The sequence below is a fragment of the Silurus meridionalis genome, chromosome 18 (genome assembly GCF_014805685.1).
Source record: "Silurus meridionalis isolate SWU-2019-XX chromosome 18, ASM1480568v1, whole genome shotgun sequence".
Taxonomy (NCBI): domain Eukaryota; kingdom Metazoa; phylum Chordata; class Actinopteri; order Siluriformes; family Siluridae; genus Silurus; species Silurus meridionalis.
Genome location: NC_060901.1, coordinates 18,313,921 through 18,329,904, shown reverse-complemented (window position 1 = coordinate 18,329,904; position 15,984 = coordinate 18,313,921). Strand labels below are relative to the sequence as shown.

General features: G+C 40.1%; 1 protein-coding gene across 4 annotated transcripts in view; it reads left to right on the top strand.

Moving 5' to 3' along the window:
- Positions 1–15,984, top strand: part of LOC124401479 (RAB3A interacting protein (rabin3)) — a 31,046-nt gene that overhangs the window by 3,357 nt on the left and 11,705 nt on the right. For 3 of the 4 annotated variants that reach the window (XM_046873827.1, XM_046873830.1, XM_046873829.1), the window contains exons 2-4: positions 3,982–4,084; positions 4,911–5,180; positions 12,609–12,801. In XM_046873827.1, coding sequence (XP_046729783.1) covers positions 4,936–5,180; positions 12,609–12,801 — 438 coding nt within the window. In that variant the 5' untranslated portion in view covers positions 3,982–4,084; positions 4,911–4,935. Of the gene's footprint in view, positions 1–3,755; positions 3,846–3,981; positions 4,085–4,910; positions 5,181–12,608; positions 12,802–15,984 lie in introns of those variants that run through there. The other variant, XM_046873828.1, reaches the window with a different exon arrangement.

The window sequence follows — 15,984 nt, the reverse complement described above, 5'->3', positions numbered from 1 at the left end:
TAGAACTGTTCTAGAAGATTTGCCAATCGCGTTACGTTTTGCTGCTTTAATTATGTATTTTCAAAAAAAATTAAATAAATAAAAATCAAATTGTATTTGTCACATACACATACATACAGGGTACGACATGCAGTGAAATGCTTTTTACGACGGTCCAGCATTAGGGAATAAAATGGGGTGAAAAGGAGAATAAAAAAATAAAAAATAAAAACAAAGAAAAAGAAGGCAGATAAATAAAGTATAAAAACTATATAAAAAAAGAATATATGAGGATATAAAGATACAAAAAAATGCTTATGGCAGTGTGCAGTTAAACAGTAAACAGTAAACAACAGTAAACAAGTTAAGCATGGTTTTTAATTGTCCATAAAGTGTCCGTGTGCGGTCTGGTGTGGTGTAAAGTGTCCATAAGTGTCCGTGTGCAGTAAGGTGTGGTGTAAAGTGTCCTTGTGCGGAATGGTGTGGTATAAAAAATAAGAATATAAAAAATATGAAATGTAAAGTTCACTGTGCTGTGCGAGTCCAGTGTCTAAAGTGTCCTGGCACGAAAAGTGAGATATGTGCAGGGAAAAAAGGTCTGATGATGGAGAGAGTGGGCCAGTTATTTAGATCCTGGGTGTTTCGTGGTTTAAACTCCGAATGGCCTGCGGGAAGAAGCTCCTCCTCATTCTCTCTGTGTTCGCTTTCAGTGAGCGGAAGCGTTTCCCCGAACGCAACAAAGAAAAGAGTCCATTGTTGGGATGGCTGAGGTCCTTCACAATCTTCCTGGCTCTGGTCCGGCACCGCGTGCTGTAGATGTCCTGCAGGTTAGGGAGCTCGGTGTGGATGGTACGTTCAGCTGAACGCACCACCCTCTGGAGGGCTCGCCTGTCCTGCATGGTGTTGTTCCTGAACCAGGAAGTGATGCTACCTGTCAGAACGCTCTCAATGGTGCAGGTGTGGAAAGTCTTTAGCACCTGAGAGGGTAGTTTAAAGTCCCTTAAGCATCTCAGATGGTACAGACGCTGCCGGGCCTCCTTCACCAGGGTGTTGATGTGACAGGACCAAGACTGTGTGATGTGAACACCAAGGTACCGGAAACTGTCCACTCTCTCCACTGGGGTCCCGTTGACGTTTAGCGGTTGGTATGACCGTTCCTGCTTCGTGCTGAAGTCCACTATCAACTTCTTAGTCTTGCTGACGTTCAGGAGAAGGTTGTTCACCTGGCACCATCTCTCCAGGTTTTTAACCTCCTGTAGGTAGGCCGTCTCATCGTTGTTGGAGATCCGGCCCACCATAACAGTGTCGTCAGCAAACTTGATGATGGTGGTGGAGTTGGAAGTGGTCACACAGTCATATGTGTACAGTGAGTACAGCAGGGGGCTCAGAACACAACCCTGGGGAGCTCCAGTGCTGAGGGTGAGGGTGGATGAAGTGTGTTTTCCCACCCGTACGGCTTGTGGTCTGTCAGTCAGAAAGTTAGAGATCAATTGACACAGTCCCAGGACCTCCAACTTAGAGGTGAGTGTGGAGGGAATTATAGTGTTAAATGCTGAACTGTAGTCCACAAACAGCATCTTTGTGTAATTCTTGTTTCCTTGGTCCAGGTGGACCATTTTCTCTCTCAGTGTGTTGGTTAGTGCAGATTCTCGCTTCACTTAGCAAACCTGAAGTTGCTAATAGCAGGTTATTTATGGTGTTAATGTACAGAGGTTGAAACATTGTTGCTGTTTGCTTTAACCTGCTGAAGAAAGCTGTCAATTTATTATGATGTATAGTTGACTGATTAGCACAAGCAACTATTTCTAATGTGTGTATATATCGCAGAAGCGCAACCTGTTAAAATTGTTGCATTGAATAAAAAACAACTTTATTAATATCACCAATTCACAATTCGCAAAGAATTGTATTCAATACAATTCATTATCTGCCCAATCAAGACAAGTGGAAACTTCAAAACCTGACTAGTTGACTAGCATGGTCAAGGTCATAGGAGTTACAGCATGGGTCTTGGTTTAGTGGAACTCAGAACACCTCCTACAGGTCGTCTTGGGGTACCACGGTTCGCTTTTCAGCCTCAGAGAGAGCTGTCTACCATCTACCGGCAGCATGTAGTTTAACGGTTTAAGCACCACACTTTATTAGCATAATGCATGTGGGGCTTTGGTTCAATCTTTAGTATTCCGCAGACTTTTGCATCAAGCTGTCCTGCTTTTCTCATGGCCTTCTTCTAACCTGACCTGCTAAGTCTACTTTATCTTACTTTCTTCTATAAATAAAATGTGTCTGTAAAGAAACTAGGAATTGCAGCAGGGTGGTTTCGAAAGAAACAGGACATTTGAAGGTTGGATCGTAGCCTGGTCTAGTTTGAGCGAGCTTGTCTACTGTAGCATCAGGTTCCTGTTCTTGTCTAACTGGAGTGGAATCCTTGTTGTAGCTCATCTGCCTCAATATTCATGCATTCTACGATGCTTTTCAAGCCATTGTGGTATTTGGCTCATCTTTCTTAAAAGAAAATCTTCTGTTCCCCCAAAGAACGATTCAATCTAAAGGACTTCAGATTGACTTACATTGTTCAATTCTTGACAAGCTAAAATATTGCCGATCTTCTGTTTTTGGTTTTGTTTTCGAGTTATAAATGCTTTTATTTTACATGCATGTCTATGTTGGTCTCCATGTTCTTTTGTTCCTTCTGCTTTCAGGTTGTCCTGCAACTTTTTTCCACTAAGCGCTGGGTTCCGTCATACCTTCCTTATTGTTATTTTGGGTGCTTTGTGTAATCTTGTGTTTCGATTAACTTTCCACCCTGATTCGTCCTGATGTTCTATGTCTAAATGGCGTTCTCTACAACTGGGAATGGTTCCATATGAACAGCCCAAAGATTCATGAGCTTGCGCATTAGGAGGGATTTGGACTGTAAATAATCGAGGTCGGCCGATTAATCGACAACGATAAGTGATTACTGAAACTATCTACAAAAATCCATAGTAATAGTTTTTTCTGGGTTTCTTTATACAGTACGAGAGCGGCCTCTAGAGGCGAATCACGGTCTGTGCTGTTTTTTTTTTTGAAGTGTCTTTTTTCATTTTGAATGCAGTTGTTTTTATTTATATGGAGTGTTACTTTTTGTTTCAGTTTAAATGCATAATTATTTCATAATTATATCACTGTATAGATATTCGTCACCCAGATGATGACGGGTTCCCTGTCTGGACTGGTTCCTCTCAAGGTTTCTTCCTCATACCATCTCAGGGAGTTTGTCGTTGACTCTTTCGCCACTGGATCACCCAGTAGGGCTAAATTTATAGGGACTGATTCCACTATTCGGGATGTTTAAAATCTTTGCTATGGTTTTTCAGTTGAATTAATGTGGTCTAAGGGAACGTTTCGGAAAATCATGTCAATCTTGTGCGAAATCAGCTAATGGCAACGACTTTTATAATAACAGCAGCACTTTTTCTGTTCTTTTTCTGCACTTTTTCCCTCTCACTCAATACAAGAAACAAATTTGATTTTTATTCTCAAAATAACACACAGATGTCTTCGCCGGCTATTGGGGTAAAGTGTCTTGTCTATTAACACACACAGCTGTGGTGGCGGGGCAGTTGGGGTTGACTGGCTTTCAGCCAATTGCAAGCTTGTCGCCATAGTGACCGGTTTTGACAGACAGCAGGCTACGCTATTCTCAGAAAGCAGGCGTACCAGCTGTTTTTTTCCTTTAGTTAATAGAACAATAAAAGGCTCTTAGTCATTGACTCATGGGTTTAACCTTTGGAATGTGCATTCGGGGTGTGACGCCATGTTTGTAATGTGTATAAGGGAAGTCCTGCACGACTCCCATGCTGCTTTACTGTTCGAGGTTAATGGTATGACTAATGCCGTACATTCCACTGTCCTGTTGTTCACGTTGAATTGTGATTGAATAGTTTGACTTGACTTGGATGTATATGGAGTCTGTCTTTTTTTTTTTTAGGTCAATTTATGTTTGAATTTCTGTTTCAGGTTGTGAGAAAGCCGGGCGAGGACTTCAAGACGTTGTTTAGCGGTCAGTCCTTCTGCGCTGCTGAGACATGGCTGACGGATCATACACATGTTCTTCAGAATGGTACACACTGCATTTGTTTGTGTTTGATAGTGTGGTGGTTCAATCAAATCTAAATGTCAACTTTGTCCATCAAAAGAAAATGACCTCCACCTGATTTGCTCATTCTCCAAATATAAAGATGTTACCATGTTCTGGAACAATCCATCACTCAGATAGTGCCCGGTCAACTAGGGCTGTGTTTCGGTAAAAACCTGGCAATACGATACATATCACGATACAAAGGTTTGTGATACAATATGTTGTGATACTGAAAGCAGTATTTTGGGAAGGTACATTTTAGGAATAGGATATCATTTTAGGAAAATTATACCATATGCAAACCGTATATGCAAAATAATTTATCTAGAACACAGTGGGATTTGCATCTAATTACACCAACAAAAAAAAACAACATATCATTAAAGACACCTAATAATGAAGTGAGATTGACGACGATGATTGTGTTATACTAGGTTGGCAACGGAAAAGTAGCTTTCTGTGGCCCACCCTGTATAACACTATCATCATCATCATCATCATCCTTTAGGTTTGTGCACTGTTCTTTAATCCACAAACAGCACATGTTGTTCCTGAGGTTTTTAACGCCATGTTTACATTTTCCCACCTGAAAAACAAACCGCACATATTTAAAACATATTGCCGTCGACGCAAGTCAGTCAAAAGCAGCTGTTGAGCGCCAGGCAAACAGATGGGGTTCACTCAACAACTACATTGTTTGAAAATACATAAACTGCAACTCCATCACCATATTCTTATCAGGAGATTCACTCAAATTTTTGATTTCTTTCTAGAACCTTCCCTCACTATGATTTCTCTTTCCACCCAGATACGTATACTATGACTCTGAGACGATGGCCAGCGAACCCCTGGAAGGTTTCCACGAGGTGAACCTGGCATCACCCACCACCCCGGACTTGCACGGCGCCAACGAGCCACACGTGGCCAAGCCCAGCGCGCCACCCAGCAACTTGTACCGCACACACTCCCTGACCTCGAACCCCTGCCCTCCGAACACCCTCTATGTCGACCAGTTACCCACACAGCCGGTTTACCCCGCCCCCCGAGACCTGGACAACGATGAGCCGCACAACGGCAGGTAAGAATGAGGAGCCAAAAGGAGAAGGTTCTCATTTATACCTTTACTTTCTCTTTGTATTCCATCCTGGTGTTTCTCAAGGTCAAACACTACTGTAGAAAAGGATCAGGAACGAATCCTGTGGAAAAAAGAAGATGGGGCATAGCCCACGATGCTAAATGTGGGGGTGGATTTCTGGATTTCTGAAAGTTCATGAGGCAGAATTTGATATCGAAAAATCATAATTACGTAATACTACAATTCTGACCCTGAAAAAGATTACAATGTTTGATACAAATGGAACAAATTCTATGGGCAAAATATTCTGAATAAAAATCATGGTTCTTCAATAGTAGAAACACCAGGTCATACCTTATTAACAGAGGTGGGAGTAAGTCACTAAATGCAAGTCTCAAGTCAAGTCCAAGTCTTCACATTGCAAGTCAAAGTCAAGTCAAGTCATTCTGTTGTAAGGGTCAAGTCAAGTCAAGTCAAGCTGCAACTTAGTCATCAATTCATACCAAGTCGCACACAGATTTGTTTGACACATTTTTTAACTCAGGGACTTTTATTACTTATTTAGACACAGAGGGCTGATGATGGGTTACAAAAATAAATAAATTAACTTGTGTGTAATAAAATATCGTTTAGAAGCACTTTAAATGCTTTAAAATAAAAATTAATTAAATGAACAAGTAAACGAGAATTAATAAAACTTTTCCCATCTTGTGCTAGCCCTACATATAGTTATTTTGCTGTGATGTCCCCTATGAAAGTGTAAACTAAACAAAAACATTCAACATTTCAATTTAATCCAATTAGGCCAACGTGAACACGCTTAAAAAAAACTAAGAACATATATCTGGGAATTTCATATTATTGTAAGTTTTTTAGATAGTAAAATGTGCTGATGTTCCCTTCTCAGAAGAAGTCAGAACTACAGCTGTTAAACTGGATCATTTCTATCTATGAATACCCTGATGTATCTGTGTAAACATGGAGTGAACAGTCACATGCCCCTATTTTAACATATAGTAATAATAATACCTATAAGTGTAAAGTATACTCTGTCATCTCATCAGACACCAAACAATGGGTTGCATACTCAAAGTAGAATATCAATATCAGAAGAAAAAAAAAATCTTACTGTACAAGTGAGGCAGTGGTTTTTTAAAGGTGATGAACCCAACATTGTTTGTTCTGTTAAGAGTTATCCACAAACTATTATGATCATGTAACTGTAGGGCTTTTCATTAATTTTCTAATATCTTTAATAATGTAAGAAAATAAATCTATCAGGTCATGCCCCAGTATTTATGGAGATATTTACCGTACATCAAACCATATTTATGTATTTGCCCATAACAACTTTAACCCTTGACCACTTCAATGTTATACTGTGATGCTTGGACAGTTTAAAATAATGCTAATGTGAAGGCAAATTACAGTGAATTGCATTTGCAAAAAATCAAACTGGACAAAACTTTATCGGTCATTTGTGGTCGATGGGGTTGCATTATTACTCCCCCATGACTGAATACACGTTCAACTGGTGCACTAGATGCTGGAATTGCCATAAGCCTGGTAGTCACCTTAAATAAAGAGGGCAATGCATTCCTATTTATAGACCAAAACTGAAGAGCATTCTGTCCATCACAAATGTCAAGGTAGTGGACAAGCGGATAAGCGGACTAGAGCACGAATTGGTTTTCTGTTTTTTGCGGTAACCTGTGAAAAGTCCAGATTGATGCCCTGCCTCTGGCTCTCCAACTTGGACTTCAGGGTTACTGGTGGAAGCTAGAGATGGGGTGTTCTTGTGTGCCTCCTCGATAATCAGGTCTGAAAAACACAGAACATTCATTGCAAAATGTTGAAGATATGTATGGATTATAAATTATAGTTAGTTACTGAGTTACAGACATGACCTATACACTAAAATAATTTATAGACCAATTTGTGTTATATTTCAAATTGAACAATATTATTTAATTACAAACCTACCTTTAATCATTGTAGACACTACCTCCTTGGTCTGATCAGGAGCCAAGACATCATGCATTAACCATGTGGTGCCAAAGGAGGGGTCAAGTAATGCAGCGGTGTCCATGTTGTCTTGTCCGCGGAGGGATCTGCTGTTTTGGCAGGCGGCAAGCAGCTTCCGGATAGCGTCTAGCGGTTTACGCATGCGGAAGAGTAGCTTGGGTTCGCCGACTTATTTGAAAATATATAGTTCCTTCTTAAATATATAAAAAAAAAAATCACAGTAATTGAAAAAAAATATTTTCCACAAGTCATTTCAAGTAAATAGGCACAAGTCCGAGTCAAGTCTAAAGTCACTAGGAGCAAGTCTAAAGTCAATTCGAGTCTTTTCAGAGATCTAGTCAAGTAAGTCTCAAGTCCAGAAAATTGTGACTTGAGTCTGACTCGAGTCAAATCATATGACTCGAGTCTCCCACCTCTGCTTATTAACTTGCGAACTAATTTTAAAATGCCTAACAAATGTAACCCTTGTAACAGCCCACCTCTCCAGACCCCGAGTGAAAGTTACTACCAACTAAGCAACTGTTTTACGACAGAGCTTTTTTCTTTTTTGCCTTGGTCTTTTTCTGCCGACTTACCTGGTGTCCCAACATCCGGAGGCGTTGTGCGCAAGCCAGACGATAGATTTATCGAAGGGTCAGCATTTGCAATTTGCCGCTCCAGTGCTTGGGCAGCTTCTCGGAGAAACCATGGGATGGACTTCGCCATCGCAGTGGGTAGGCGTGGTCAGCTCGGAATCCATTTCGAAAACCACATCGACTTAACTATATTCGTCGTGGAGTGTTAATTGAAAATGCATTATAAAAGATTTTTTTCTACCTTCTTCGCTCAACCTTTGACTCAGAATGAGTTTTGAAATCCAAACACAATTTTGCTACAAATCTCGTATGAGGAAAATGCAACCCCACGTGTCCTCATCGGGAGATTCAAATGTATTTTAATTGACATTCAAAAGATCATTTGACTACCATTTTTTGCTTGGACATTCTGCTCAAATCAATTTGGGTAAATTTGCGTTTTCTTTTTTAATTTTGCAAATTGTAAAGCGTTAAGATTAGCATGTCATTTATATATTATAACTACTGTTGGAAATTGCAAAGCTCCATGAAGACATGGTTGATATTGGGGATTTGAGGAACTCTCTTAAACCCAATGAACAACTTCGGGATGAGCTGGAACACCAACAATTCCGTACGTCCTCAAACCCTCAGGCCACATCCACACTAATACTTTTTAATTTGGGAACACATTTTTTTCTCTCTGTTATGGCCTTCCGGCCTTTCGGGTGGCGTTCTTGGTCAACAAAGACGTAGGTTTCTAAAAACACTCTCCAAAATGGATACATTTGAAAACAGAAGTTTTCGAATGCAAAGGCGCGTTTTTTTTTTTTTTGCCATTGCCATGACATTTCAAAGAGACGGGAAGTAAATAAACGTTGTGCGGAAATGACGCAGGTGGACTTTTTGCTCGTGCGCTGGAAAAAGGGGCGTGGATGAGCAACTTTTGGGAAACAGTTGAAACAAAAGTGTGGAGCATTTTTTTTTTTTTATTTCTGGATAAGTATAAACTTAGCCTTCGTGTCTGATCTAACTAACGCTCTTGTAGCTAAATGATCACTAATTGCCTATGCCAGGCCCCCAGGTCATACCGTCTCTACAGAAGGATACATTATTATCATAGTCTAAACTGCTACTATTGCAACAACAAGGATGCATCAAAATGAGAGCATTTACTATTGAAATGAACCGAATGTATGAGATTTGATCCGATTTGCAAACTCGTCAGTGCTGTAAGGGAATTTGAGATTTCTCCGGTGGAGATTTCAGTCCGATTTCTCCCACGCGTTATGCAAATAAGCAGGAAGTGCGCCAGCTGCGGGCATGACATGAGCAGGCGAGCTTGTGTTTTATCGAGCAGCCGGCACTTACTCATCCACTGACAACCGAGCGCTCGTTTCCGACTGCCGAGTCTCAGGAGGTGACACGAGCGACGACGGGCGCCAATTGCAGATAATAACGTGATGCTATTTCCTGTGGGCAAATCGTTTCTGCGTAATTGCAGGCTGATGTGAACGCAACCTTGAAGCCCTGGTATTACCGAGATGGCACTGTTGGGCCTTTGAGCAAGACCCTTAAACCTTTGTGCTCCAGGGGCGCTGGATGCCAGCGCTGGATCCTAATATCGCTGGAATATACTGTGCTGTAAAGTGCATGTGATGAGTATAAAAGCACCTGAGCACCATCACTGTGGAGGAGGCGGAGATGGTGGAGATGGTTGAGCTGGTGCAAACACACTCCAGTGTTGCGTGTTCATTTCCTCTCCTGCTTTTTGAACGTGGTGAGCTGCTCATCTTGACTTTTTTTGACATCTAAGGCTTTAAAAGGTTAGTCTGTGAAATGACTTGTTTTACGATTAATATTACCAAAGCATTTTGCATATTCATTAGTTCATTAGTTATCTTCATTAGCAATTAGTCCTGGTTTAATAATCTTGCAGGCCCATTCCTCGGTGCATTCGTTTCCCTTGAGACTCAAACGGCCGCTTAAACACATGCGACGAGGTTGTTTCAAGAGCAATGCACAACATTTTTCGGCCTGATTTATCATTTGTAATAATATGAAATATAATGTCAATTCGGCCCTGCCAAATTGACATTGACATTTGACAGTATTTACATTATGCATTTACATCGATAGGATTTGGCACAATTATCCAGAGCCACTGGAGCAGAAAATGGTTAAGGGCCTTGCTCAAGGGCCTGCCAGTGGCAACTTGGCAGTCCTTGCAAAGTAATTTGCATTAACCCTTTCATCACTTAACAATGCCATATTTATCTGTGACCGTATGTCCACAAAAGCCTCAAACTCCCTCGAATTTTTGTTTGACAGAAGAAACTTATCCCTGATGAGGTACAGGTAGTACCCGACTTACGATGAAGATGCGTTCCAAAGATCCCCATCGTAACTTCAAAATATCGTCAAGACATGGCCTAGCCTAACCAGGAATGTTAAAGAACGGTGATCAGTGTGGCGTAGTGTACTGTAAATGTTAACACATTACGTGTAACGTAAAAAAACTATGCGGTTGTATCAAAGTTTTGGTTGAAAAACTACTTTTGTAACTTGCCAACAGATGGCAGCACAAGGCCGCACGCATAGTCACAGGGAGCACAAACCTTCAAAAGTCAGTGTGCCAAAATAGCACACTATATATATTATATATTTAGTTATAGTTGTCCATACATTATGTGTAATAATGTGAAATGACACGGAAAAAGTACCGTATTTTTCGGACTATAAGCCGCTACTTTTTTCCCACGTTTTGAACCACACGGCTTAAACATCGAAGCGTTTCACAAACTTCAAGCCAAAAAACTGAACCCCATAACATTAGACCAATGAAATTTCAGAACGGAAACGAAAAACAGACCTCACCTGTGTTCTGAGCTGCACGGCTTCGGGAGAAAAAACTTCCATCGGGTGATTTTTAAACGCATGACGATGCCAAAATATAAACTCCCGAAAGAAATAGTTGTAAAAGGAAGGAGGAAGACAGTGAACAATGACTTTCTTGGTAGGCTACTGTTTAGATACAAGCCGTTGTAACGCGTTGAGTTTGGGTCATGGGATAGCTCACTAACTGCATTTGCAACAGAAATCATATAGGCACAGACAGCTTACCAAAACTCGTGCTTTTTTATTTTTCTTGGCAACAGCGTTACAGGTTAGTCAAAGAAACTTAGAACTGAGCATCAGAAAATAATAAGGACATCCTCATTTTGCACACACGCAGTAATAGCGGAAAAATGCAGTGCCTGGCTATTCCCAAAATACTGCTATGCTCCTGAAGGAAGCGCAACATATTTCACCCGTTACACCGTGTGTAACGTGTCTTTCGTTAAAGCCTGTGTAAAGTACATTAGTGTAGACAGATGCGGCTTATTTATGTTAAAAATAAAAATATTTGTAAAATTCATGCTTATATTTGGGTGCGCTTTGTAGTCCGGAAATTACGGTATTGACCACGCTTACTGAAATGTATTTAATGCTTGGTACAAAAGCCTTTGATGGTAATGACGGCTTCAAGATGTCTCCTGTATGGATAAACAGGTTGCACACATTGCTCAGGTGTGCTTTTGGCCCATTCTTCCACACAAATATTCTTCAGGTTCTGTGGCCTTTTCTATGAACTCTGATCTTCAGTTCTTTCCATAGATTTTTAATTGGATTCAAGTCAGGTGATTGAACCATTCTAGCAGCTTTATTTTCTTTCTCTGAAACCAAGTGAGAGTTTTCTTGGCTGTGTGTTTGAGATCATTGTCTTGCTGAAATGTCCACCCTCTTCTCGTCTTCATCATCCTGATTTTTATCAAGAATGTCTAGTGCATTTTTTCATTCATCCTTCCTTTTATTATATGAAGTTTGCCAGTACTGTATGCTGAAAAACAGCCCCACACCGTGATGTTCTCACCTCCAAACTTCACTGTTGGTATGGTGTTTTTGGGGTGATGTGCAGTGCCATTTGTCCTCCAAACATGGTGTGTATTATGGCATCCAAAGAGAAAAATGGTGGTGTTCAGTACGTATTTTACGTATTATACGTATATATTTATATAAACAATTTTTACTCACCAAACATTTGTTTTACAGATGCAAAAAAATTCAAAATCAGGGACCAAAATCCGCCATGATGCACACATCCGGCAATTAAAACCATCCATGTGGAAACATTTGCATAAAGCGTCCATATTGGTCCATGTTGATTAGAGCATTAAAACCTTGAAAATTATTAATTGAAGGTACATTTAGAAAAGATAAAAATGTATCATTAAGTTGCTATTAATCACGAGTGAACTCATGACAATCGTGCGATTAATCGTGATTAATCATTCTAAACGATTGACAGCTCTAAATGTTGTCAATTTACCTCAGGTTTTATCATTGTCTGTGTTCTGAGATACTTTTCTGCTCACCACCGTTGTAAAGAATGGTTATTATTTCCTGGTTGACGCTTTCCTGTCAGTTCAATCCAGCTGGACCACTCTCCTCATGTTTCTCTTATTGGGGAGGTGTTTCTGCTCACATAACAGGGTGTTTTTTGTGTTTCGCACCACTTTGGATAAACTCCAGAGCCCATTGTGCGTGAAATCGATTCGATCTTTTATTTTTTCTTAGTATTTGTTTCTGTTTAACATGAAAGTGTTAAACACTACACTACAGCACTACAGCACTACATCAGAAAACCTGTTCATGAAATCCTACAGTGTTAAACATGGCAGATGAGGGGCCAATGCCTTTAGGTAACAAGGCAGCGGTATGGAGGCATTTAGTTTGTAAAGTTTGTTTGTGCCTATATTTATTTCTTTTTTAATTATTAACCATTTCCAAACGTACTCTTCGTTTTACTCAGCATGCCCGGTCCGGAAGGCTTGGCCTCGCAGGAGGCAGGGGCAGGAGATGGTGGTGCCTCGTTGGCTGACGAAGGCGAGGACCCGTTAGGCCTGAGCACGGACAGCCTATCACGGCTCAGAAGCCCCTCTGTGATGGAAGTCCGGGAAAAAGGATATGAGAGGCTGAAGGAAGAGCTCGCCAAAGCCCAGCGGGTGAGGGATCAGTTCAATCCACCTTCATTATTCCTTTGACAGCAAACAGATTATAATTATTTAGATTATATGAAAATACACAGTAGGCGCTAACGTTCTTGAAGTGTTTGATTGAAACCAGTTAAGGTTGCAAACTTCCCGGAATTTCCAAGACTGTAAACTTAGCATGTGAAATAACATGAGAATAAACTGGGAAATTGACAAAATTGCAGGTGAGCCTATAACAAGGAATTTAAAAGTTGAAAAAAAAAATCTTGAAGGATTATTTTTGTTAAAACATCAACATTTAATGCAAATGCAGTTGCATCTCTCCATCACATAACACACATAATTTCTTGAATCCTGCACGTAAAAAAGAAAACGTTCCTCCCCAAGTATTCGGTTCAAATTCTCAAACGTTACATTTTTTTTTGTTTAAAACGTCATTTTACGTTTACGTCGCTGTGTGTAAGCGATTGCAAACAAATGAATGCTAACAATTGAATCTCAAAAAAATTTGCATGCATGTCAGATTATGACCGAACAAAATAATACATATACAGCAGAACCTCGATACCCGATAGTTCGCGACTTTTCATTTGGAACCGGAGTAACTCGCAAAAAATCGGATTGTTCGCGAGAATCCGCGAGTGTCTATTTTATTATTGTATTATTCCTTTAAAGTAGTAAATAAAACATTTATGACAAGTAATTCACAATTTTTGTCGTGTTTATAGTACAGTACATTGTGCAATTCCCCTTGAAGAAGGAACCATTAAAGGGAGAGAGTCAAAACCTCACAATTTTTATTACTTAAAAGGGGTCATAGAACAAAGCCCCCACGATTATCGAGGTTGCACTGTATATGAAACGGTCTATTTAAATTTTCCCAAATATCTAATTAATTCTCGGTTTACAATTTGGAATATTTCCAGAATTTCACAAATGAAGTTCCCATGGAAAGTTTCCAGAAATCCCAGTTGCCCTGTGGCCAGTTATTTAGGCAATAATGGCTGTTGAGTTCTTTTCAGAAGACAGTAACATTGACTGCTCTAAAATATATCAAAGTTTTATTTCTATAGAATTGTCCCTTGAACGTGTAATAAAGTGGTTCCTGAAACTTACTTTTGTGAGATACTATACATGACCGTTTGCATTCGAGCTGCTCGAAAGATTCTTTTTTTATTCTTTCACATGTATCTTCTTTTCGTATGACACTGTAATTGTATCAGCCAGTTATGTATCCTCTTTCTTGATTGTTCTCTCAGTGGCATGTAGCGCTAGCCTATTTTTAGCCTTTATAGCTCCCCATGTGGCATCTGCATGCTCAAACATGTCCTGCTACACTACTGCACAGCACTGTTTACTTACAGTAAGCCCCTGACGTTTATTGGAGGAGCTTCTGTTTATGTAGAGAAGCTGTTAACATATAAGAAGGATAAGAAGGAGATGTACACCATAGCCACCTTCAGTGTGATGGAGAACCAGTGAAGCTACTGAGCTGAGACAGGTGGTATAGAAAGAATAGACGTGTGTGTTTCACCGAAGCTTGGCTTTGTGTTATTCTGTGTGAACAGAAGCTTTAAAACATGCTAGAAGGTGTATCTATCTATCACTTGTTAGTGTCGGATTAATTACCCTGAAAGGGGTATAAATTTGATTAGGCGTCTACTGATATTGATAGCTAGGTTGGATTGTACTTGCTGATGAATCAACCCATATATATTTAAAAAAATAATAATAGTACCGAATCATGAAAATTAGGTACATAAAATAAATATGAAAATATTAATGATATTAATACATTTGTAAGAAAATAACAGACATGCATTCAGACTGAAACAAAAAGTAACACTCCACATAAATAAAAACAGTTCCATTCAAAATGGGAAAAAACCCTAAACACTTCAAATGAACAGCATATGGCAACAGCGATTCACCTTTAGAGGCCGCTCTCGTACTGTATAACGCAACCCGGAAAAACTCGGTATGGATTTTCTCCAGCAGTACCTGCAATCAACTATCCATGCCGATAAATCGACAAAACCAAAATGAAGTGGTCGATCTTGAATGCTAACACTTGTCGGATTAATACCCTGACAGGGGTACAAATGGTTGTTACAAATGGTTGCAGCTCAGTGATTAGTGTAGAAGTAATCAGGAATTTTCGCGCGTCTGGTGCAAAAACGAATGAAAGATCTTCTGATTGGTTATTGGTGATCAGTTAGGAGGTCAGAGATTTGGCTGTATTTAGAGCCAGTCTCTTTTTCCCCATGACACCTCAATGATAGAATAAAACTGTATAAACAGCCCCAACTAAAGGCACCAGGTCCAAAAGGTTAAACAACAAAGGAACTGGTGAAGAAGCTGCAGGCATCCACCATTATGAGAGTCCTACATTATGTGGCCTGAAAGCATGAAACAAAGGACCTGCTCTGTGACAGTGTGCTGAGAATTGTACCAGGGTTCTGCCAACACCTGACAGAACAGATTATAGCCTGGTTCTGCTAACTCCGCTTTACAACCCAGCAGTCTGATTTGTTCATTGGCAACCTGTGATTATAAGGACAGCAAGGAAATTATCACAGGAAGCGACTGAGAGTCATTATAAGGCATGTGAAAGTGCTTGGGATGAAATAAAGGGTAGAAAAGACTTGTATTGAAGATTAGGTTTCAAGAATATGATTAAGGGAGTAAATGAGGAGGACTTGGCTACACTAAATCTCTTTAGATTTAGATCTTCTCAGCTATTCCATTATTGGTTCTGGCTCTTGGTAGAACTGCCATTAGAATGATTGGTTCCTTTTATTGATCTTCACTAAGCACGACAGACCGCTATGAATAGCAACATTATTAGTCTGAGAGCTGAAGTTGTGCATCAGACTGGGATGTGTGGGACACATCTAAAATGTTTCAGTTGGTTTTCAGTCTCCTGTTGGTGGGAGTGGGCCAGATTGGTCGAAGTTTTTTCAGAGGAATCGTTTGAGCATGTCTGAATGTCGTCTATCTGTGTGAAGGGTCGCCATAGAGTGTGCGCACAAATAAAATGAACTCGCGGCACTTGATCGGTAATATTATTAATATTCCAGTCTTGCTAACGAACCCCCATCTTGCTTCATTCCATGTTTTTCGTGTATGTTCGTATTCAATTGCCTCGAGACTGTGAAACTAGACCAAATAAACTCAAGTTCATCAAGAAACTCA